The sequence below is a fragment of the Saimiri boliviensis genome, chromosome 1 (genome assembly GCF_048565385.1).
Source record: "Saimiri boliviensis isolate mSaiBol1 chromosome 1, mSaiBol1.pri, whole genome shotgun sequence".
NCBI lineage: Eukaryota > Metazoa > Chordata > Mammalia > Primates > Cebidae > Saimiri > Saimiri boliviensis.
The window spans coordinates 259,571,170-259,596,672 of NC_133449.1; the positions used below are offsets into that span (position 1 = coordinate 259,571,170).

The 25,503-nt window shown below is 41.5% G+C and overlaps 1 protein-coding gene across 3 annotated transcripts in view; it reads right to left on the reverse strand.

Moving 5' to 3' along the window:
* Positions 1–6,786: 6,786 nt before the first annotated feature.
* NIM1K (NIM1 serine/threonine protein kinase) overlaps positions 6,787–25,503 on the reverse strand; it is an 86,063-nt gene continuing 67,346 nt past the window's right edge. For all 3 annotated transcript variants that reach the window (XM_003925888.3, XM_074386146.1, XM_039463566.2), the window contains 2 exons: positions 10,260–10,528; positions 6,787–7,656 (listed from right to left, as the gene is read on the reverse strand). In XM_003925888.3, coding sequence (XP_003925937.1) covers positions 6,907–7,656; positions 10,260–10,528 — 1,019 coding nt within the window. In that variant the 3' untranslated portion in view covers positions 6,787–6,906. The remainder of the gene's footprint in view (positions 7,657–10,259; positions 10,529–25,503) is intronic.

Sequence of the window (25,503 nt, forward strand, 5' to 3'; positions counted from 1 at the left end):
CCCTGCCTTCTACTCTAGTCACTGCTGTGGCAACTAATTCCATGAATTCTTTGACCAGGTTCTCAGAGAATATGATAGTACCTCCCTTTGGATTCTAGCTGTATACCTTTCACTTCATCCTCCCTGCTGTGGAATGTCTGCAGAACTTGCCTGGTACTCACAATTTCACAACCCAGAAGTCCAGGGGAGTTAGGTGCCCATGGGGCCATCCTTAACCTAGGTGGAAAGTTGCTGGTGGGTAACTGATTACTCCTTTCATCCCCTGGGCAGACAGTTCTGAAATGCATTTCATAAGTCTCCTCAAAACAGGGTTTAGCAATAACATCCTTATATTGGCTTTCCTCTTCTGTTTCACTCCTGTGAATCTCTTTTGCATCCTGGGATCATTTCCTAAATAAATTATTTAAGCTTTTTTTCAGGCTCTGTTTTTTGGGGAATCCAAACTAAAACCGTTCATATCCAGAACGGCCCTAGAAAGCAGACACTCAGAATGGGAAATTAGAGCTGGTTCACTCACCAAATGACAAAAACCTCATTGCAGAATAATGCCCCCCCCCCCCGCCAAATCCATACTAAAATTTTCCATTCCCGAAATCTGAATATGCTACCTTAAATGTCAGAAGCAGATGTGATTAAGGTTAAGAACTTCGAGATGGGGGGAGATTATCCTGGATTGTCTATGTAGGCCCAACCTTATGTGGGTCTTTGAAAGTAGAGAACCTTTCTTGGCTGGTGGTCAAGGGAGAGTGACTACAGAGGTTGGTCAAAGAAATGCAATGTTGCTGGCTTTGAAGATGAAGGAAGATGACCATGAGCTAAGGAATGCAAGCAGTCTCTAGAAAGTGAACAAGACAAGGAAATGGATTCTTCCACTGGAGCCTCCCGAAAGGAGCACAGTCCTGGAAACACTTTGATTTTAGTCTATGGAGACTCATGTCAGATTTCTATCTCACCGAGCTGTAAGATAATACATTTGTATTGTTTTAAACCACCAAGTTTGTGATAATTTGTGATGCCATCAGGAGAACCCTGGTGCAGTGTTGGTAAGCAGAGTGGCAACAGCCTGTGGCATGCAGGAGCAGCACAGTCACTACTGACACTGTCATCTGTAGGTGCAGGTAGATGAAGCATTGGATCCTCTAGTACCTGTGGCACTTGAACAGTATAGGGACAGTGATAATGACTGTGGATTTGGTTAACTTTTATTACTGCTTTGGAAGCCTGGAAAACAAAAAAAATAAGACTCAAGTCAGCCAACTGTCAATTTAAAGCAAGGTTGACAGAGAACCTTATCTCCTGCAGTGGAGAGGAAACTACCTTGAAACAGGCCCAGGATCTAGTTGTAAGGTTGGAAAATACTAAGTCTTGACAATTTTTATGAAAGTTTAGGTTTGATAAGAAGAGAAGGAGACACTGAGACCTAAGTTAGTAATACAGTGGATGAGCCTGAAAATACTGCAAATCTGGATTTTCCTAATGGGCTGGCAGAAGCAGCTCATGCTTCCTTGCCTGAAGGCCCTGCAAAGGCTTCTAGTGAGGCAGATTTTTACCTTCACATTCTCTTCCAAAACCCTTGTTATTCTCCAAACCAAGAACCAACGTGACTTCTCAATAGAGCCTGAGTGGAGAAATACAACCCCCTGTCTGGGGGAAAATAGTGTGGATGCAGAACCTGATATATACTGCCAGGAACCAGGTGACTGTGTGTGAATGATCTTGAGGGTGTTAGGCCAGAGGTAGAAGTTGAGGGAAGAACATAAGGCGGGAAAAGAAAGATTACTGTAGGAACATTTACCTGTGATGGAGAAGTGAACAACACCTGAATTTGGTCATAATATTCTGTCTGGATGGCTGCCGAGGCTTGTATATGATTATGGCACACAGTAAATGAGGTGAAGATGGTGGAACTACCTTGGTAAAGTATTGAAGAAAGGGTTGGAAAGTTCCAGGAGTTATGAATGTTAGAATGGATTCATTATGTGAGACTGAACAACCATCTAATGACATTCCTCAGGAAGACATTGCCTTCACTAACAGAATATAAGATGCACTAGTTTGCAAACTATTCATGCAACAAGTCTAATATCCGGAATACACAGGGAACTCAACAGAAAAAAAAAAATCCCATTAAACAGTGGGAAAAGGATCTGAAAAGACATTTCTCAAAAGAAGACATACAAATGGTCAAGTGGAAAAATGTTCAACATCACTAATTTATCAGGGAAATGCAAATCAAAACCACAATGAGATATCCTCCTACCCCAAGTTAGAATGACTATTATCAAAAAATAAGAAATGCTGGTGAGAATGCAGAGAAAAGGGAATTTTTGGTTTTCTTTTTATATTCTTCTAGAGAAAAGGGAATTCTTATATACGGTTGGTGGGAATGCAAATTAGCACAGCCATTATGGGAGACAAGTATAGAGGTTTCTAAAAAAACTAAAAATACAACCATCATAGGATTCAGCAATCCATTTACTAGTATTTATCTAAAGGAAAGGAAGTCAGTATATTCAAGCAATACCTGTACTAACATGTGTGTTGCAGCACTATTCACAATAGCAGATGGGACCGACATAAGTGTCCATCAACAGATGGATGGACAAAGAAAATATATAAACACAGTGGAATATTCAGCCATAAAAAAGAGTGAAATCATGTCATTTGCAGCATCATGGATGGCACTGGAGGTCATTAGACTAAGTGAAATCAGGCACAGAAGGACAAAGCTAAAAAATTGATCTCATGGTGGTAGAGAGTAGAATAGTGCTTAATAAGCTGAGAAGTGTGTCAGGGGTGGAGGACGAAGACAGGTTGGTGTCTTGGCATGGTGGTTCATGTCTGTAATCCCAGTACTTTGGGAGGCCGAGGCAGGTGGATCACCTGAGGTCAGAAGTCCAAGACCAGCCTGGCCAACATGGTGAAACCCTGTCTCTACTAAAAATACAAAAATTAGCTGGGCGTGGTGGTAGGCACCTGTAATCCCAGCTACTCAGGAAGCTGAGACAGGAGAATCACTTGAACCCAGGAGGCAGAGGTTGCAGTGAGCCAAGATCACACCATTGCACTGCGGCCTGGGTGACAAGAGTGAGACTCCATCTCAAAAAAAAAAAAAAAAAAAGGACAGATTGGTTAATAGGTATAAACATACAGACAGATAGAAGAAATGAGTTATACTGTTTGATAGCACAGCAGGGTGACTATAGTTAACAATAACTTACGGTATATTTCAAAATAGCTGGAAAAGTTGTGTTCCTAACGCTAAAAAATGATAAATGTTTGAGGTGATGTGGTATCTTAAATACCCTGGTTTGATCATTATACCTTTTATACATATATCAAAAATTACATGTACCCTGTAAATATGTACAATTGTGTATCAATAGAAAAAAAAATTTTTTAAAGGAATGCACTGGTTAGGGTTGTAGCAGCCCCTAAGAAAAGCTCAGTGGTGGCTGCCCACTACAGGCAGGGGTTGGTGGTAGGAAATGCTGCCATGGAATTGAGCATGATATCATTAGTGGGGATGATGAGACTAGAATGGTAGAGATCATGTATTATTACTTAAATGTCAGAGGCAAGGTGGACACAATATAATAGACAGTAAGGCTGAAGTGGAAATCAGTCAGGTTCCCTTGATCTGCAGGGCTTTGTGACAATGGTTAAAAAATCATGGTGTTTTGGGAGACAGCTGACTAGTGTGTTACTTGACTTGTATGACCAAAAAAAAGAAAAAACAAGGAAAGCTGGTGAGCATAAAGCTAAGGTAGCCTGTCACAATGGGAAAATCACGGTCTCTTCATCAGCTTCCAGATCTAAGTCAATTTACAGACCTAGTGCATGATGAAAAGGAGGACTAGTCTTGAGGAAAGGCGTTGCTTTCACACGCATATATGATGTACATACCCAGAACTTTTCAGAACTGGATACCATTATAGCTTTGTATGTAGATGGGGAGTTCTGGCCAAAGTCTATCACATAATAGGTCCCACCTTGGAATTATTTTCCCAATCTATAAGTATGTATTTGGGATCAATATACTTAGACGCCTGTGGAGGGCTTAGACCTGTGAAGTAACAGCCATTATAGGAGGAAGAGCCACATGGAAACCTCTCCCTGGCCATTTTAATAAATCATGAGCAATCCACATGTGGAATGGCAGCCATCGGTGTCACCGTCAAAAAATTTTAGGGATGCAAGGGTAATGGGCTCCATTATCATCTTGTTTAAGTTACCATCAGACTCCTGAAGAAGAGCAGATGGATGATGGAGAATGATGGTGGACTACTGCTAGTCTTACTTGTAGCTGCCATGTTGGATGTGGTATCTTTATTGGAAGCCCCTGGCATTTGATATGCAACTGTCAATTTGGCAACTTCATTCTTCTCAATTTTCCGTCAGAAAGGAGGACCAAAAGCAGTTCACATTCCTCTGGGATGGACAGCAATTCTCACTTACTCTATTGCCCCAAAACAATCTTACATCTCCTTCTCTATATCACAGTATAATCCAAAACGACCTTGATCATTTTGACAATCTATAGGACATCATGCTGGCCCCCTATATTGTGACAGCATGCTAGGTGGATTGGCTCTCAGGAAGTGGCAAGTATTACAAATGCCCTAGTAAGACTTACATGTGCCAGAGTGTGGATGATAGACTCTGTGAAGAATCCAGGGCATGCCACATTAATGAAGAGTTTAGAAGACCAAAGAGTGGGAGCATGCCTAGATATTTCTTCTATAGTAAGGAACACTTTCTTGCACTGTCCACCTCTTAACACTAAGATAGAGGCATAGGATTTAGTAGGTCCCTCTGGACTTTGGACTATCGTATTTGGTGTATTTCTCCAACCCATTTATCAGGGCTAACAGTTTCAAGTGGATCCCATAAAAGAAAGATTACAGTAGTTTTAGGCTTTTGAGCAAATTGCTACTCGGGCCACTTATGTGGCAGTTAAAAATATCATGTGGGGGCCAGACGTGGTGGTTCACACCTGTAATCCCAGCACTTTGGGAGGCCAAGGCGGGCAGGTCATGAGGTCAAGATATCGAGACCATCCTGGCCAACATGATGAAACCCCATCTCTACTAAAAATATAAAAACTAGCTGGGCATGGTGGTGTATACCTATAGTTCCAGCTACTCAGGAGGCTGAGGCAGGAGAATTGCTTGAACCCAGGAGGCAGAGGTTGCAGTGAGCCGAGATCATACCACTGCACTCCAGCCTGGCAACAGAGTGAGACTCTGTCTCAATAAATAAATCAATCAATAAAATAAAAATATTGTGTGGGGCCTCTGGCAAGCCCCAATAGGAGGTAACAGCACAGCTCTGTAGAATCCTGGAGTAACACCACGCTTCTTGCAACAGAAAACTATTCAGACTCCTGATGTGTACTGGGCCCCAGTGGAGGCTGAGAATCTGATTATGAGATACCGAGGACTAAGCAGACAGAGCTGTTAATGGATGAGCTAGGCATTATCAGATCCATGGAGTCATGAATTCGGATGGGCCCGGGAGTGATTTATCCTTATTGGAATTGATATCTCAGGGTATGGGTTTGCCTTTTCTGCCTGCAATGTGTCTTTCTATACAAGCACACTAAGACAGAGAATACCTGATTCACTGTCACGATATCTCAAGCATTGCCTCAAGGATGACTTTTTTGATAAAGGAGGTGGTGCAATGGGCACATGACCACAAGATCCCCTCATCTTACCATATACCTCAACACCAGAAGCAGCCAGCATAAGTAGAACAATAGAATAGCTCAGCTAAGACACTAGAGATGAGACAGCAGCCTGCAGGGTTAGGTGCTGTCCTCCAGGATTTGGTAATCTGCTTTAATTAGGGCTGATATATGTCCCTATCATTAAAACACACAGGTCTGGAAACCACGAAGTGGAAGTAGATTGACTTCTGTCACCATCACAATCAGTGACTCACTTGATTAATAGCTATTATTTTTTTCTACACTCTAGGCTAGATTAAAAGTTTTGGTTCCCAGGGGATCAGAAATGCTTTTATCAAGGGACTTGATAAGGGTTCCAGTGAACTGGAATCTATAAGTGTCACATGGTCACTTTGGGCTCTCCATGCCAGTGGACAAGCAGACAAAAAAAGGAGGCATCACACTGGTGGTGTACCTCCTCCCTCCTGCTCCAAGACTTCTCTGACACAACGGCAAGGGAAGCAGAGGGAACGCACTTGGCACTCACACAGCCCAATCCGGACCTGCAGGGTAGGTGACACTCAGGGCTACCCTTGATCAGTAGTGAGCAAGAGCTTATGGTCAAATGCTTTCCCCTTTCATACCCAGGGCAGACACCTGAGATGTGTTTCATCAGTCTCCACCGAGGATCCTGCAAAACTGAGCACCAGAAAATGTAGCACTGTCCAACTTGCTAATGTGTCTGCGTATTAGCTTTCTATGTTTCCCCAGTCCTTCACTCCTGTGCTATGGGATCACTTCCCAAATAAACTATTCTACATGGAAGCCTTTGTCTTAGGCTCTGTTTTGGGGGGAACTCAGTCTGAAACCCCCAACTACCTGGAATGCTCTGGCATTTTGCAAGAGTCACTCCTGCTTTTCATTCAGATCTCAAACTGGTATGTACTATTTCATGCCTTGCTGTTTCCCCAGCACCTTAAACAGTACCTGGCACACAGAAGGCACTGGATAAATATTTCTTGATTAAATGAATGAATGCTGAAATTTGATAATAAAACAAGATCCCAAATCAAGCCAGAATCTGAGCTAATAGACTTTTCAGAAGAAAAAGAAAATGCATATCTCAAATTTAAATTTATTTAAAAATTACAAAAATGTCTCCATTCAAGTTGTCCTTGAAAAAATTTAAAAGCAGCAACAATGGTCTCGGTTAATTACCAGTTGTCTGGTGTAATTTATAAAATCGAGCAAAATTTGGATGTATGTCTTATCCCTCTGTAGACACGGGACCCTTTTTTGAGGTCTCTTTCTTTAGGGTCCGGTAGCATCATGACAGGGACACTTTCTAAAGCCTTCTTCCTTTGGACTCGATGCAAAATGATTCTGTAGACCCCTGTGATTGAGCTGCGAGCATCTCTCCCTTGGTTATTTCGAATGTGCTCTTCTGTAATGCCCAAATGTTCTAAAGTGCTTTTGACCTCATTTTCTTCTTCCTTGAGAGTGCTGGTTTCCGACAAATGTTTGGGATCCAGTTGGAAAGGTTCCAAAGGTGTAGGGTATGGCACCCCTTGCATCCATTCATCATTCATGATGCAGTCAATCCCGTACCTCTCTGTGGGGATCTGCTGAAGGACTCCTCGGATGAGTCGGTGGCAGGGCTCTGACACATGTGGCGGTACACTGTATGTGCCTTCCAGGATGCTCTTCTTTAGTTTGGCCACAGTTTCTGCCCGAAATGGCATGGTGCCAGTTACCATGAAGTACAAAAGCACCCCCAAGGCCCAGATATCCACGTAAACGCCGATGTAGTGTTCGTCCCGGAAGAGTTCAGGCGCAGCGTAGGGAGGAGACCCACAGAAAGTGTTGAGCATTTCACCTTTTTTACTTACTGTGCTGAATCCAAAATCGCCCACCTTCACACAAGTATTACTGGTATAGAATACATTTTCTGCTTTCAGATCTCTATGAATAATTTGGTTTTCATGCTGTGGAAGAAGACATAGAGAAAAGTCATTTTTACAGTAAAATGCCAAATAAAAAAATGTATCAATTGCTCTCAAACAGTGAGATAATAATCGTAGAATATCAGAAATTCAGTGAGGATCAACTGAAGTCATGATGGCAAACCCTGCCATAACCTTCAGCCCAATGTAATGCCCACACCTCGCCAAATAGACCAAAGTTCCTATTCTATGTGGTAAGGGTTGGAATTGTTCCACACATGTGGACTCAGAAATTAACACCAGAAATAAGACCCAGATCTTGTGAAACTACACATTCTGAAATAAGATGAAGCAGTAATCCTTAGTTGTTGAGGTAATATATGGGTTTTTCTGGCTGATGGATCGTTTGACTGGGGTCAAGACTGGGAAGGTCTGGAGTCCTCCCCTGACTTTCCAGCTATGCTTTTTGGGGTGGACTCCTTTATCTTTATAGAATTCAGCAGAAGGGAAGGTGGTTGCATTTGGCAAGGATCTAGCCACAGATCACACCATGGATTGTGGGCAGATGCTCCATCCTTGCATCCTGAATCCAATCTTCAGAGGACCCTTCCCCTGTTCAGTCCCAAGGGCTCTTGGAAAATGGCTTTGTGTTTGTCATCTTTCCTGATGACCCTCCTAGGTGAGAATCCAGGCTTTAGACCAGACTCTCTGGTCAATTCTAGGTTCAACTGTACGAGTTGGGTACTGTGTCAGTTTCCTTCTTCATAAAATAAGGCTGTGGTGAGAACTATACAAGATGCTAACTGTATATGATGAGATCGGTGCTCAGCACTGTCTTGGCATATAAACAAACTCAATCAAATGTGGGTCTATGGCTATGAAACGCACTTCCTGCCTGCAGAACCAGAGAGTTGGAGAAATGGCAGGGCGTATAGCTGCTGAAGACTAACGTCTGTACCCTCTATTGCTGGATTCTCTTCTGTGCTCCCACCAGCTTATTTTCTAAGTAGAATGTGGACGACTCTTCGCCCATCTGCTTTATTACTTAGTATGGATCTGGCTTATTCTGTGGCCCTGGGAAAGCTCACTACAGCCCAGAACCACTTAAATGATGACTGGTCATAAACCACAGGTCTGAAATACCCACCACCACTACATTCAAGTTCTTCTTTCTGGCTCACTTCCTTTTCTTCTTTCTCTCCTTCCCTACAGCTGTTTTGAGCCCTCTGGTCACAAATTCCCTAGCAAATTCTTTGACTCCCTTATCTCCTTCTTTTGCCCCATTCCCATCATGGGCTATTTTCTTTGACTTTTGCAGTGTCTGGCATGTAATGGGATTTACTGTGGCTCACTGATCCCAACTCTCACTCCCACAACCATGAAGGCTGAGAAGTGAATTAGAAACAGCCTCTCAACTAATAGACAAGTGTCTTTTTTCTGACAGACTCATTCAACTAAGTCTTTTTTCTGACAGACCCTGGGATCTGAGTAAGAAGAGACATTGACCAAAAGTTTTTGTGGCCAGGTCTGCAAGTCGAGTTCCTCCTGTATGCCCAAGAATATGGTCCAAAATAGGCAGGCAGCAAAACAGCCAGTGCTTGGGGGAACTATGGAGTATGCTTTTTTTTAGGAGTCCAGATTTATCTGAAGAAATAACCAAAGAACTAAAATAAGAATGAGACAACTGACTGAGTGCAGTGGCTCACACCTGTTATCCCAGCATTTTGGGAGGCTGAGGTGGGTAGATCACCTGAGGTCAGGAATTCAAGACCAGCCTGGCCAACATGGTGAAACCCCATCTCCATTAAAAATACAAAATTAGCCAGGTGTGGTGGTGCATGCTTGTAATCCCAGCTACTTGGGAGGCTGAGGCAGGAGAATCGCTTGAACCAGGGAGGTGGATATTGCAGTGAGCCAATATCATACCACTGTACTCCATCCTGGATGACAGAGCAAGATTCTGTCTCAAGAAAAAAAAAGGAAAGACAGAAAGAAAGAATGGCATGACCAAGTGTTAATCTACCAGGCACAGAGGTAGTAATAAGAGCTAGGGGGTCTTATTAAAGGCAAAAGATCAGTGTAACTGATCTCTCTCTGTCTCTCCCTCCCTCCCTCCCTCCCTCCCTCCCTCCCTCCTTCCCCTCTCTCTCTTCCTCTCTCTCATACACACACAAACACACACACATACACAGAGAAAGAAAGAGAGAGAGAGAGAACCGAGCTGGACATGAAGTATGGATAGGATTTAGAATGTGAGTGAGATGTCATACGAGGGCATCCTAGACAGAAGTAGGAAAGCAAAGCCAAGAAGCAATGAGGAGCCAGCTATGCACATAGTGGAAGATGAGGTTGGAGAAATCGGTATGCCAAGGAGTGGGTGATGTTCATCAGCTGCTCCCAGTGATTCCTGCCAACATCTGCAGAAGCTAGAAGCTAGGAGGTTGCCATGTAACTGGACATCCCCGGATGTTGCTTCACAGGCAAGGAGCATCCCAACCAGACTTCTGCTCTCTAAAGGGACTACTATCTGCTTTGTGGGACAAAAGCCCCCCACATTCGGACACCTAATGGTTGGTGACCAAAAGCCCTGTGCTCCCAGTGTGGGTGGAATGAGAGCAAGATTCTTACTTGTTACCCCTGCTCACCATGTGCTTCACAGCAGACACAATCTGGGAGAAGATGAGCTTGCTTTCTGGTTCAGAGAGCTTCCCCTCAGTGCTAATTTTCCCGAAGAGCTCTCCACCTCCTGCATACTCCATCACCAAGTGCAGTTTGGATAGGGTCTCCACGACTTCGTAAAGGCGGATGATGTTGGGATGGTGCAGCTTTTCCATACTGGAGATTTCACGTGATAGTAGCCTCTGGGTTTTCTGGTCTAACTTAGTCTTGTCCAGGATCTTAATGGCCACCTTTTCTGGAAGGAAAAAAAGTCAAAGGATGTGCCAGAATTCACAGGAGAATAGATAGAGCTGGAGAGGACCTGGATCCGCTCCTTTCCTTCACTAGACACAGAGGTCAAGTGGCTGTTCCCAAGCTCACAGAGCTCATCAGGGAACGACAAAGCAACGCTTGAGCTCAGCATCAATGCCTTTCCCTTGGATCAGTGCAAGTCTTCTACACACACATTTTGATGCCACATCCTGCCTCCCCAAAAAAGTTTCCAGATAAAGTTAGAGGTCCTTTGCTAAGCCTAGAGAGTACTTCTTGATGAGATCCTGCCCATCTCATCAACCTCACTGTCCATCATTCCTGTCCACCACCCCTAAAGCCCCCTGCACCCTTTAATCCAACCATCACAGAACTTTTTGTTGTTCCCTGAAAAGGTGCTGAACATTCATGCCTGGAAGCTTTCCTCTACCTGAATCACTCTCTCCATCGCTCCTTCCCCATTCTTTACTCATCGATATAGTTTGGATATTTGTCCCCACCCAAATCTCATTAAAATGTAATCCCCAATGTTGGAGGAGGGGTCTGGTGGGAGGTGTTTGGGTCATGGGGGCTGATGTCTCATAAAGGCTTGGGCCATCTCCTTAGTAATAAGTGAGCTCGTGCTCTGAGTTCACATGAGATCTGGTCCTTCAAAAGTGACCAGATCTTGTGGCATGCTCCCCCAACTCTTGCTCCTGCTTTCAAAGTGCATGTGCCTTCTTCCTTCCACCTTCCACCATGATTGGAACTTTCTGTGACCTCTGCAGAAGTAGATGCCACCATGCTTCCTGTACAACCTGCAGAACCATGAGCTAACAAAACCTTGTTTTCTTACAAATTACTCAATTTCAGCCAGGCACAGTGGCTCATGCCTGTAATCCCAGAACTTCGGGAGACTGAGGCGAGCAGATCGCAAGGTCAGGAGTTTGAGACCAGCCTGGCCAACATGATGAAACTCAACCTCTGCTAAAAATACAAAAATTAGCCAGGTGCCGTCATGGGTGCCTGTAATCCCAGCCACTTGGGAGGCTGAGGCAGGAGAATTGCTTGAATCTGGAGAAGGCAGAGGTTGCTGTGAGCCTAGGTCATGCCACTGCACTCCAGCCTGAACGACAAAGCAAGACTCCATTTTGGGAAAAAAAAAATTACTCAATTTCAGACATTTCTTTCTAAAAATGCAAGAATGGTTTAATATACTCGTCATTAACCCCTGATGATCCTTCAAGGTGAGCCTCAGAATGAACCTCTTCAGGAAGCCTCTGTAATACTTGTCCTAGGATGAACATGATGCTCAGATTCTATGCATTTGGAGTTCCAGTGTACTGCAATCTCAGCTAACTGGTCTGTAAATGTCAACTGCCTTGTTTATCTCCCTCTCTTGCCCCATTTCCAACATGAACTGTTTATTTAACTTTCTCAGTGCCTGGCACACAATGCCATGCACATGATGCACCAGTACCCGGTGTTGACAGTGTGCTGGTAAGGGCAGGAGGAAATCAACACTTCAACGTGCTGCCAGTGGGAGCAGTAATGGGTACAACGGTTCTGGATTGTACTTTGGTATTATGTATTGAAATGCTTAAAATTAGTTGCACCCTGTGATCCAACCATTTCACTTTTGGCTTAAAGAATCTGATGCATGTACAAGGATGCATGCATAAAAAGACTTCTGTGATATTGGGAACAGCTTAAGTGTGGTACATCTAATTTTATAATAGCACACCGTGAAGCTATAAAAAATAATGATGCTAACTTATTTATTAATATGGAAAGATGTTCAATATACAAGTGAGGAAAAATACAAATACACATTTGCATAGAAAAAAACTATGGCAGCATATTCACCAAAATTTAAAAAAAAAGAATAAAGATTTTCTAATTGGCAGATCACAGATGGTTTTCCTTTAAATTTAGTTTTGCTTATTTGTGTTTTCTATATTTTATCATTGTGGGAAGTAGAAAAGTTCCTTTTTAAAGTTTTCTTTCTTGTTAAAGTGTGCTAATAACTTTGTTAAGCCCTATCCTATGCAGCTGTTAGACATGCCACGCTTACAGGCACGTATTACATTCTATGTCCTTGTATTTTAACCAAGATATCTGTGCATGTCCCAGCTCTCTATTGCTTTTACCTGTTTAGAAAAGTTTTAAGTTTTTAGCCAATCAAGTTTTAGTTTTGATTGTGAGGTCTGGCTCCAACCAACAGAGATTAGACACAGCAGTAAGGACACCCCAAATGCATAAGGGATAAATTTGTCTGTTTTCTTTTGTTCATTGTATTCTTGTGGCAAGATGGCTAGCAAGGGTACCTTTCCTGCAGTCCAGGAAGTAAAAATCGTGTTGCTGAAAGATGCTTTGTCTCAGTGCTAATTTTTCTTTGTGGCACCAAGCATCTATTTCTAACAATCATGAATATAGATTTATTGTGTAATGAAAATGATTAATGTTAGAAAATGAATTAATCAAAGTGAAACATCATTCATATTTTTGTTCAAACTGTACCAGATTTTGAATTAGATGACAAAGAAGTTACCAGGCAAGTAAACAGACAGACCAGGATCCCAGAGTACCTGTTTGACCTACTTACAAAATAACTGCTTTGAAGAACTTTGGCACAGTGATTATTGGCACAAAAATAGATGCAGCTAGTTTAAAATCGGAGTGTTATTGGCATATTAAAGTAGGTCCACTGGGGCTTCTAGAATGGAAAAAGTGTTCATCGGTGTCTGCTGCAGCCAGTCCTTCCTTGCGGGAGACAATATTGAGTGGGGGGAGGGAAGATCTAAGGGAGCAGGAGCAGAATGTTTTCTCTGGGGCTTGAATAATCTCAGCTGGCAATCAACCCCAGCAAAATAACTTCAAAGGCAATCCTTGGGGCACTCTTCTTCCCTTTCTTTTCTACTTTTCAGTCTTTGGAATTAAGAGTCCCTTCACCTATTTATCTGAAAAAGAAACCTGGTTTTGTGCAGCCTGTTGGGTGAGCTGTTGTTTTAAGGGCTAGAATAATGAATTCCACCCTTCAATTTCCTGTGAAGAACCTACTGCTTCTCCTCAGCTCTCACGTCACTGACTCAGGCATCAGTTAAGGTATCATCACCTGCTGCCCCTCCTCCCTGTGGCCACCACACATCATTCTACCCACGGTGAATGTTCAAGAATCAGGTGATGGGTGTCAGGCTGCCATCACAAACCTCCCTTTAGCACCATCCGAATTTTCTTTTTCTCTTGTTCTTTTGTGGTTCTTAGCAAAGGCTTCCCTCCCAGAGCCAGGTCTAGAGTGTGGCAGGAGAGACATTATAAGGGAGAGTACTTCCTTAAATTCTCTGCCCTAGGAACCTCGATGACTTAACCTCACGTGCAGTCATGGTAAGGGTGGCTTCATAACATAAATGTTTGATCATGATTGCAGCTCCTAGTGAAGGTGCAGGGAGTGAGTGGACGCCAGACTTTCAGATGAATTTTTGTTGCCCGCAGACCAGGAGATTCCCAGCAGAGGAGGCCCGTGGGTCACCAGCGCAACTCTTTTGGCCAGCGCAGCTGTTTGCCAGCATCCTGGCACGGCAGTTCTCAGTGAGGAGTATGCAGGACTGGGTGCCCTTTTAGTTGGCATTTGGAGCTCCAGGAAGGCAGAGTCGCCCATTCAGCGGATTAAAAAGGGGACTGAAGCAGGGAGCCAGGTCAGGAGATTCCTGGGCAGAAAAGTGCCACGAATCTCAGCACCACTGTTTCAGCTGGTGCAGTCGTGGCAGGAGAAATTGCATAGATCCCGGGACCTTTTAAGTGGGCGACTGGGGAGAGAATCAACAGTTTAACTAAAAAAAAAAGGGGGGGGGCTCCGAGGCAGGGAGCCAGGTGATCAGTCTCGGCTGGTCCCACCCTGACAAAAAAACAATTGGAAACGCTGACGGTTGAGAGTTTCACAGCAAGCACAGCTGAACCCAGGAAGGTACAGCTCTGTGGGGGAGGGGCGTCTGCCGAAGGAAAACTAAGAAACAGAAATAACGTCACCACCAACAAGCTGGATGTCCACTCAGAGACCCAATCTGGAAGTCAGCAATTACAAAGACAACAGGTGGATAAATCCACAAAGATGGAAAGAAACCAGCACAAAAAGGCTGAAAACATCTGAAATCAGAATGCCTCTCCTCCTTCAGGGAATCGCAGCTTCTCATCAGCAAGGGAACAAGGCCTGATGGAGAATGAGTGTGATGAATTGTCAGAATCAGGCTTCAGAAGGTGGATAATAAGAAACTTCTGTGAGCTAAAAGAACACGTTCTAACCCAATGCAAAGAAACTAAGAACCTTGAAAAAAGGTTTGATGAAATGCTAAAGAAAATAGACAATTTAGAGAGGAATATAAGTGAATTAATGGAGCTGAAAAACACAATACGAGAACCTCATGAAGTATGCACAAGTTTTAACAGTTGAATTAATCAAGCAGAAGAAAGGATATCAGAGGTTAGAGACCAACTCAATGAAATAAAACGAGAAGACAAGATTAGAGAAAAAAAGGTAAAAAGGAATGAGCAAAGTCTCCAAGAAATATGGGATTATGTGAAAAGGACTAATCTATGTTTGGTAGGTGTACCTGAATGTGATGAAGAGAATGAATCCAAGTTGGAAAATATTCTTCAGGATATTATGCAGGAAAACTTTCCCAACCTAGTAAGGCAGGCCAATATTCAACTCCAGGTAATACAGAGAACACCACAAAGATATTCCTCAAGAAGAGCAACCCCAAGGCACATAATCGTCAGATTCATCAGGGTTGAAATGAAGGAGAAAATGCTAAGGGCAGCCAGAGAGAAAGGTGAGGTTACCCACAAAGGGATGCCTATCAGACACACAGCAGATCTCTCAGCAAAAACCCTACAAGCCAGAAGAGAGTGGGGGCCAATATTCAACATCCTTAAAGAAAAGAACTTTCAACCCAGAATTTCACATCCAGCCAAGCTAAGCTTCATAAGTGAAGGAAAAATAAAATCTTTTGTGTACAAGCAAGTACTCAGAGATTTCATCACCACCAGACCTGCCTTACAAGAGCTTCTGAAAGAAGCACTACACATAGAAAGGAACAACCAGTATCAGCCATTCCAAAAATATACCAAAAGGTAAAGAGCATCAACATAATGAAGACTCTACATCAACTAATGGGCAAAACAGCCAGCTAGCATCAAATGGCAGTATTAAACTCACATATATTATTATTATTATTATTATTATTATTATTTTTGAGATGGAGTTCGCTCTTGTTACCCAGGCTGGAGTGCAATGGCACGATCTTGGCTCACCGCAACCTCTGCCTCCTGGGTTCAGGCAATTCTCCTGCCTCAGCCTCCTGAGTAGCTGGGATTACAGGCACGTGCCACCATGCCCAGCTAATTTTTTGTATTTTTAGTAGAGACGGGGTTTCACCTGTTGACCAGGTTGGTCTCTCTCTTGACCTCGTGATCCACCCGCCTCAGCCTCCCAAAGTGCTGGGATTATAGGCTTGAGCCACCACGCCCGGCCAACATACATTATTATTAATCCTAAATTTAAATCGACTAAATGCCCCAATCAAAAGACACAGACAGGCAAACTGGATAAAAAGCCAAAACCCATCGGTATGCTGCATCCAGACCCATCTCACATCCAAGGATACACAAAGACTCAAAACAAAGGGATGGAGGAAGATTTACCAACCAAATGGAGAGCAAAATAAATAAATAAATAAAAAGCAGGAGTTGCAATTCTCGCCTCTGAAAATAGACTTTAAAGCAACCAAGATCAAAAGAGGCAAAGAAGGACATTACATAATTGTAAAAGGGTCAATGCAACAAGAAGAACTAACGATCCTAAATATATATGCACCCAATACAGGAGCACCCAGATACATAAAGCAAGTTCTTAATGACTTATAAAGAGACTTAGACTCCCACACAACAATAGTGGGAGACTTTAACATCACATTGTCAATATTAGACAGACCAACGAGACAGAAAATTAACAAGGATATCCAGGACTTGAACTCAAACCTGGAACAAGAAAAACTTAATAAACAGTTATAGAACTCTGCACCCCAAATCCACAAGACATGCATTCTTATCAGTACCACATCACACCTACTCTAAAAGTGACTACATAATTGGAAGTAAATCACTCCTCAGTAATTGCATAGCATTTCACAGGTTTAAATGAAATATTGGTTGTTATTTTCCTCCCTTATTCCTTCCTGTCTCCATTGTTAAGCACAACTATTGGCATAAAAGAGGTTTTCAATACCCATTTTTAGACTGCAGTCTAGCCTGTGCAATAAAGCAAGACTCCTGTTCTCTCTCCCTCTTTCTCTTCCTCTTTCTCTCTTTCATTCTTTTTCTTTCTTTCTTTCTCTCTTTCTTTCTTTTTTCTTTCTCTTTCTTTTTTTTCTCTCTTTTATCCCCCCAAAATAAATAAATAAATAATAAATGTATGATCATACTAAACACTTTAGAGCCCTGGTATTCCACATTGTCATAAGTGGTAGAAACTGCTATTCCATGAAAAGCTAGATCTCTAAATCTGCTCTTTCAATAAATGTTCACTGAGCACCTACTATACACCAGGCAGTGAAAAAGACAAATGCTGTTCTCACAGTCCAATGAAAGAAAGACTGGGAAAAAAGATCCCTTCTAACAAGTATTGCACCTATTAGGAAGGGATACAGATAGAGAATGGAAAGGCATTATCTATCTGGGTAAGGACACTTAAGTTGTGACCAGGAAGTGAGCAAAGAGGCCTGATACTTGGCCCAGGGGCTTGGCAAGTGTGCTGCCCAGGTGGGGCATAAGGTGTGTGCTTGAGGATCCTACTGTTCTGGAAAAGCAGAATGAAGAGAAACGGCCCAGATTAGCCTGGGGTAGTAGGTAAAGGTCTGATAAGCCAGGAGTTTGCTTTAGAAATGCAGCCTTTATCTATAGGACAATGAGAAAACATAGCAAGGTTTTAAGAGAGAGAATTGTAATCTGAGTCCCATTTAAGTAGAGCACTCTGGCAGCAGTGTGGGAGGTGCAGAGAGGAGCAGCAAGCCTGGAAGCTGGTGGGGTCTAGGAGGGGATGATAGAAACCCCAGAGAGAAGATGCTTTAGGTGGTCCAAGGGGAAAGAGAGAGAAGTAGACAGATGGGAGAGCCTAGCATGCCCTTTTTCCAAATCTGATGAGGAGTCTGACACAGGTCCCACCTAGTGGGCAACACATTCTTTAAACCAGGACTCCCAAGGCAAGGATGGTAATAGCACAGCAGGATTATTGTATGCAACAGGGAGACAGTAGGGATGGTGAGTCCATAAGAGTAGCTGCAGGTCGGGTGCAGTGGCTCATGCCTGTAATCCCAGCACTTTGGGAGGCTGAAGTGGGCAGATCACAAGGTCAGGAGATCAAGACCATTGTGGCTAACATAGTGAAACCTTGTCTCTACTAAAAATACAAAAAATTAGCTGTGCATGTCGATGCGTGCCTGTAATTCCAGCTTCCTGAGAGGCTGAGGCAGGACAATTGCTTGAACCCGGGAGGCAGAGGTTGCGGTGAGTACAGACCTCACCACTGCACTCCAGCCTGGGCGACAGAGTAAGACTCCGTCTCAAAAAAAAGGAGTGGCTGCCCCAGTGGAAGGGGTGGCTCTATTCAAGGCCACACAATGGTTACTATTTGGAATGCAGGCTCAGTATTTTCAAATCTTCTGATTTCTTTTCAAGAGAAGCCAGACATCTAAAATTTTATGCAAAACCTTCCAATTATAAAGTATCAACAACTAATTCAAATTTTAAAACCTAGATTAAACCAAGCAAAATACATCTATAGGACCAAGAGGACAAAGGGATGGGAGCAGATATTAAAACCTAGGAAGATAGTGTTATGTAGAGGGAAGCTGAGGCCTTCCTTCTAGATACACAAGTGGCCTGAGTCAGCCTTACAGCGAGAGGCTGGGGGAATAAAGATCAGGCCCTCTCTCTCCTTCCTTCCCCTGTAAGAGCTCCACAGAGATCCAAGTCAACTGGAACCTAAAGAATTAAGGAGACATGATGTAGTCTTGGGCTGAGAGCAGAATGAAGAACGATGGAGAGCAGATCTGGAGGGGCAGATAGAAAATATCAGGTACAGTAAGCTTAGGGGGAAAAGAGCTGGGATATTGGGGGCATAAAATGAGGGGATGTACTCCTGGTCGGGGGGTTAGGGAGGACTTGTAACACTTTCTCTGGAATCAAAGAGTTAGCTAGAGAAAAGTAGGGAGAGGTTCTAAAAGTAGGGGTGGGTAGGACAGGAGATCTTGAGATAGGAAAGACCTGAAACCTTAGGGTTATGGTCTATAAGCTTTTTTGATTGACTTCCTTTGTGAATAAAACATTTTTTAAATATCCAACAACATTAGTTGCTTTATTGATAATAGCCCAAACTGGAAATAATCCACATGTCCTCAGTTGATGAACGGTTAAACAAATTGTGGTACCTCCATATGTGGAATACCACTCAGAAATAAAAATGAACCACTATTGATACAACAACTTAGATGAACTGCCAGAGAAGTATGGTGAGCGAAAAATACCAAACCTAAAAGGTTACTACTGTATTTCTTGTATATAATTTTCTTGAAATGACAGAATTATAGAAATAGAGAACAGATTAGTGGCTGGCAGGAGTCAAGGACAGGGTATAGGGGGTTAAGGGGTGGCTACAGAAAAGCCACTTGAGGGGCCCTTATGATGATGGACTTGTCCTGTATCTTGACTGTGGTGATAAACACAACCACCAGTTTATGTGATAGCATTCCATAGAGCTGAAGTACACACACACATAAATACAAGAACTGGGAATATCTTAATATCAGTGAATTAGATCAATATTAATATCAATGCTATGACTATAGTTTTGCAAGATGCAAGTTTGTATGAAACTGGGTAACTGGTACATGTGGTCTCTTTGTACATATTCTTACAACTGCATGTGCATAATAAAACATTTTTGAGCACTACTCTAATACATGTATATATATTTATAAAGTGTATCTATGTGCTACTGATTTATACATTTTCAATATATATAATCATAGAAATTAAAAATATAATCACAAATAAATATAAAAGAAGGTTCTAATATTTTTTCATTCATCCCAGTGAATCATTTGGGGCATCCTCTGTGGTTGTATGCACCCTCAGAGACGAATGCCTTTGAAGACTTGAAAGAAGAGAGTAGGGCTGGTGTATGCAAAAGAAGGAAAAATATAAGCCAAAAAAGAGGCTGGAGAGTTGGCCATAGCTAAGGTCTTGTCAGTCATTTCACATTACGGGCAGTAAGAAGCCACTGAAAGCTTATAAGCAGTGAGTTATATGATCAGGCTTGCAATTTCTGAAACTTCATCTCTGGCAGCTGTGGGGGAAATGATATAAGCATGAAGACAAATTACAGTAGCTTAATCCAATGAGCGAAGGAGGAGATATATAGGAGGTGAAATCAGTAGGATTTGTTGTTTGGCTGTTAGGGGATGAGGAAAAGGTCAAGGTTTCTCAGTTGGGTATCTGGGAGCCTGGTAACAGTCACTGGAGGAGGATCTCTATTAATGTTATCACAGCTTTGTGCACTCCCTAAGTTCCCCTGTCTCTCTCCCAGGTTGTTGTGTTCACTTTGCTAAACCACGACCCTGGTTAAATCCAGCTCCCCACTACTCTCTGCCTGCACTCATGCTGTGAACATAATGACTTGTCTCACTTTGAATTTCTGATCATTAACCTCAGGTGGGCCTTTAAATCTCCTGGCAGACATACTTTCCTTAGCCCAATAAACCTCATACACTTTTGTATAATTCTTTAATGGCTTCTTTTCTGTCATCACATCTCTAATGCCTTCTTCCACTCCTCATTCATAGCTGCTAATCTTGCTTCCTACTTTATTGAGTAAAGTAAGCAATAAAGGAGAATTTCCTCAACTCCTTCCCACCATGTATTCCAACCTACCTGAAACTGTCTTCCTTACTTTTACTTTGAATAAACAATCCTTACTCCTATCTAAGGCCTACCTACAACTCCTTTACATGTTGAATAGATTCCATCAACTCTCATATACTAAAGAACAGCCCTCCAATGGATCACAAGGTCAGGAGTTTGAGACCATCCTGGCCAAAATGGTGAAACTCCATCTCTATTAAAAACAATATAAAAGGCCGGGCGCGGTGGCTCAAGCCTGTAATCCCAGCACTTTGGGAGGCCGAGGCGGGTGGATCACGAGGTCAAGAGATCAAGACCATCCTGGTCAACATGGTGAAACCCCGTCTCTACTAAAAATACAAAAAAATTAGCTGGGCATGGTGGCACGTGCCTGTAATCCCAGCTACTCAGGAGGCTGAGGCAGGAGAATTGCCTGAACCCAGGGGGTGGAGGTTGCGGTGAGCCGAGATCCTGCCATTGCACTCCAGCCTGGGTAACAAGAGCGAAACTCCGTCTAAAAAAAAAAAAATTATAAAACTTAGCCGGGCTTGGTGGCAGGCACCTGTAATCTCAGCTACTTGGGAGGCTGAGGCACAAGAATAACTTGAACCTGGGAGGTAGAGGTTGCAGTGAGCCAAGAGCACACCATTGCACTCCAGCCTGGGTGGCAGAACAAGACTCTATCTGAAAAAAAAAAAAAAAAAAAAAAAAAAGAACAGCCCTCCAAAAATGTTTTTTCTTCTCTCCTGCATCATTGATTTTCTCTTCCCACAGGATTGTTTCCATCATCACACATTTATGCCATTGATAAAAATCTTCCCCTCAGCAGAAACCTTACAAGTCAGAAGGGATTGGGGTCTAATCTTTAGCCTTCTTAAAGTAGTCAGTCAAGAATTTTGTATTCAGAAAAACTGGATAAGTTTCATAAATGAAGGAGGAAAGGAAGTCTTTTCCAGAAAAGCAAATGACGAAGGAATTTGTCACTACCAGGCCAGCCATACATGAAATCCTAAAAGGAGTTCTAAATCTTGAAAGGGAAAATTGGCATACACCAGAATAGAACCTCTTGAAAGCATAAAACTCACAGGGCCTATTAAACAATAACACACACACACACACACACACACACACACACACACACACACACACAGATTCAGGTAATAATCAGCATGATGACTAGAATAGTACCTTACATCTCAATGTTAATATTGAACATAAATGGTATAAATGCTCCAATTAAAACATATAGATTGGCAGAGTGGATAAAATATCACAAACCAAATATCTGCTGTCTTCAAGAGACTCACCTAATGCACAAAGATTCACATAAACTCAAGGTAAAGGGGTGGAAAAAGGTATTCTGTGTATATGGAAACCAAAAGTAAGCAGGAATAGCTATTCTTACGTCAAATAAAATAGACTTTAAAGTAACAACAGAAAAAAAAAGATTATTATAAAATCACCTTTGCAAAAATTATATCACTTAGACAATTATGGCAGAGGGGGAGATCTGATCTAGCCAACCTCCCTCTTGCCTTTAGCCTTCAAGCTGCCTTAACTATTCCTGAGCTTAGGCTGGTCTAGCTTTGGGAGACCTTTAGTTTATAGTTTAAATGATAATAATCTTTCCAAAACTCAGCCACCTCTGTAAAGCTAACAAGAGACCACAAGACTTAGGAGGAGGAGAAGAGCCTGAATTCTGCTAAGGTGTGGATATAAATTACTGCCAACTATTATTATTCCAGAGGTTACAAGATATGCAACTCCCCGAATTACTCATGCAGATAACATCACTATTGTAGAGCCTAAGATTAGCCTTTTGAGATATCTTTTCAGATATTTGCATGTCTGACTTAGCCTTTTGAGAATCTTTTCAGGTTTTTTGTATGTCTGGCACTGATGGCTCCACTTGGACCCATATGGACCCACCAACCACTCCTATGGCCCCACAGAAGTGACTCAGCTTCCACTCCCTATGGTTTTATCTCCAACCCAAATAATCAACAGCAAGCACCTGGTCTGGTCAGCCCCACCACTTCCCCCAAACTGCTTTTGAAAAACCCCTAACTTACAAGCCTTTCATGAGATTGATTTGAGTAATAACTCCATCCCAGTATGACTACATGGTATGAATGGTCTTGCATCAATTAAACCCTTTCTTTACCACAATATCATGAATCAATTTTGCTTGTGCAGTGGTCAGAAAAAACCTGTCAGGTGATTACAATTATATAATGATGAAAGGATTAATCTGAAAAGAGAATATTATAATCTAAATATATGTGTACCTAACTATGGAGCTCCAAAATTCATAAAACAATTACTGCTAGACCTAAGAAAAGAGACAATGAGCAACACAATAATAGTGGGGTACTTCAACACCCCACTGACAGCACTAGAAAGATCATCAAGGCAGAAAGTCAACAAAGAAACAATGGACACAAACAATGCTCTAAAACAAATAGACTTATCAGAAATTTACAGAACATCCTACCCAAGAACTACAGAATATGCTTTCAGCACATGGAATATATTCCAAGATAGACCATATGATTGGCTACAAAACAAATCTCAATAAATTTTTAAAAATTAAATCATATCAAGTGTTTTCTCAGACCACAGTAGGATAAAACTAGAAGCCAACTCCAAAAGGAACTCACAAAACTATACAAATACATGGAAATTAAACAACCTGCTCCTGAATGATTTTTGGGTTAATAATGAAATCAAGATGAAAATTGAAAAATTATTGGAAATGGATCATAGTGATACAGTTGTTAAAACTTCTGAGATACAGCAGAAGTGGTGTGAAGAGAAAAGTTTATAGCACTAAATGCCTACATCAAAAAGTCTGAAAGATCACAAATCGACACCATAACATCATACCTCAAGGAACTAAAGAAACAAAAACAAAATAAACCCAAAGCTAGAGAAGAAAAGAAACAAAGACCAGAGCAAAAATAAACGAAATTGAAATAAAAATATTACACAAAATTAGTGAAACAAAAAGTTGGTTCTTTGAAAAGATAAACAAAATTGACAGACCATTGACTAGATTAACTAAGAAAAGGAGAGAGATTTGATTAAGTTCAATTAGAAAAGAACATGGAGACATGACAACCAATGCCACAGAAATACAAAATGTCATTTGAAATTACTATGAACACCTCTATTCATACAATCTAATAAACATAGAGGAAATAGATAAATTATTGGAAATTTACAACCCTCCCAGATTAAATCAGGAAGAAATAGAAATCCTAAGCCAACCAAATAACAAACAATGAAATTGAATAAGTAAAATTTACTGATTAAAATTGCCACCAACAAAAAAGCTCAGGGCCAGATGGAGTCACAGCTGAATTCTACCAGACAGTCAAAGAAGAATTGGAACCAGTCCTACTGAAACTATGCAAAAAGATTGAGAAAGAGAGAATCCTCCCAAATTCTTTCTATGAAGCCAGTATCACCCTGTGCCAAACCCAGGAAAAGACGTAACAAAAAGAGAAAACTACAGATCAATATTCCTGATGAACTAGATGCAAAAGTCAACAAAATACTAGTCAACAGAATCCAATAGCAAATCAAAAAGATAATACATTATATCAGATGGGTTTTGTCCCAGAGATATAGTGATAGTTTAACAAATGCAAGTCAATAAATGTGATAAATCACATAAGCAGAATTAAAAACAAAACCACATGATTATCTTAATAGATGCAGAAAGAGCATTCAGTAAAACCCAGCATGACAAAAACAATGTCATGACAAAACCCAGCATTGTCTTACGACAAAAACAGTGACAACAAACTAGGCATAGAAGGAACATACCTCAAAACAATAAAAGACATATATATCACAAACCCAAAGTCAACATCATACAGAATGAGGAAAACTTGAAAGCATTCCCCCTGAGAACTGGAACAAGACAAGAACGCCCACTTTCATCACTTCTATTCAACATAGTACTGGAAGTCCTAGCCAGAGCAATCAGGCAAGAGAAAGACATAAATAGCATTTAAATTGGAAAAGGGGAAGTCAAACTATCTCTGTTTGTTGATGATATGATCATATATAGAAAACTCTAAAGATTCCTTCAAAAGACTACTAGGTTTTATTCTTTCTTTTTAACTAACAACTCACTGATCTTCAACAAAGCATACAAAAACATAAATTGGGGAAATCACACCCTATTTAATAAATGTTGCTGAGAAAACTGAATAGCCACATGTGGGAGAAAAAACCTGGATCCCTATCTTTCACCTTATACAAAAATCAACTCAATATGGATTAAAGATTTAAATCTAAGACCTGAAATCACAAAAAGTCTAGAAGAAAACACAGGAAAAACTCTTCTAGGCATTGACTTAGGTAAAGAATTTATGACTAAGACCCCCAAAACAAATGCAACAAAAACAAAAGTAAATAAATGGGACCTCATAAAACTAAAAAGCTTGTGTACAGCAGAAAAAATAATCAGAGCAAACAGACAACCCACAGAATGGGAGAAAATATTTGCAAACTATGCATCTAACAAAGAAATAATTACAAGAAATTCAAACAAATTAGAAACAAATATCTTTATCAAAAAGTAGGTAAATGATAATGAATACATATTCTCAAAAGAAGACATACAAATGGCCAACGAACATGTGTTAAAATGCTCAACATCACTAATCGTCACAAAAATGCAATTAAAACCATAACCTAGCCAGAATAGTCATTATTAAAAAGTCAAAAAACAGCAGATAGCCTGAATGCGGTGAAAAGTGAACATTTATACACTGCTGGTGGGAATGTAAATTAGTACAACCTGTACAGAAAACAGAATGGAGATTTCTAAATCTAAAATATAAAAGTAAATCTAAATCTAAATCTGCCAGCAATGGCACTACTGGGTATCTCCCCAAAGGAAAAGAAGTAATTATATCAAAAAACACCTCCATGCATATGTTTATTGCAGCACAATTCACAATTGCAAAGATATGGAACCAACCTAAGTGCCAACCAACCAATGAGCAGATAAAG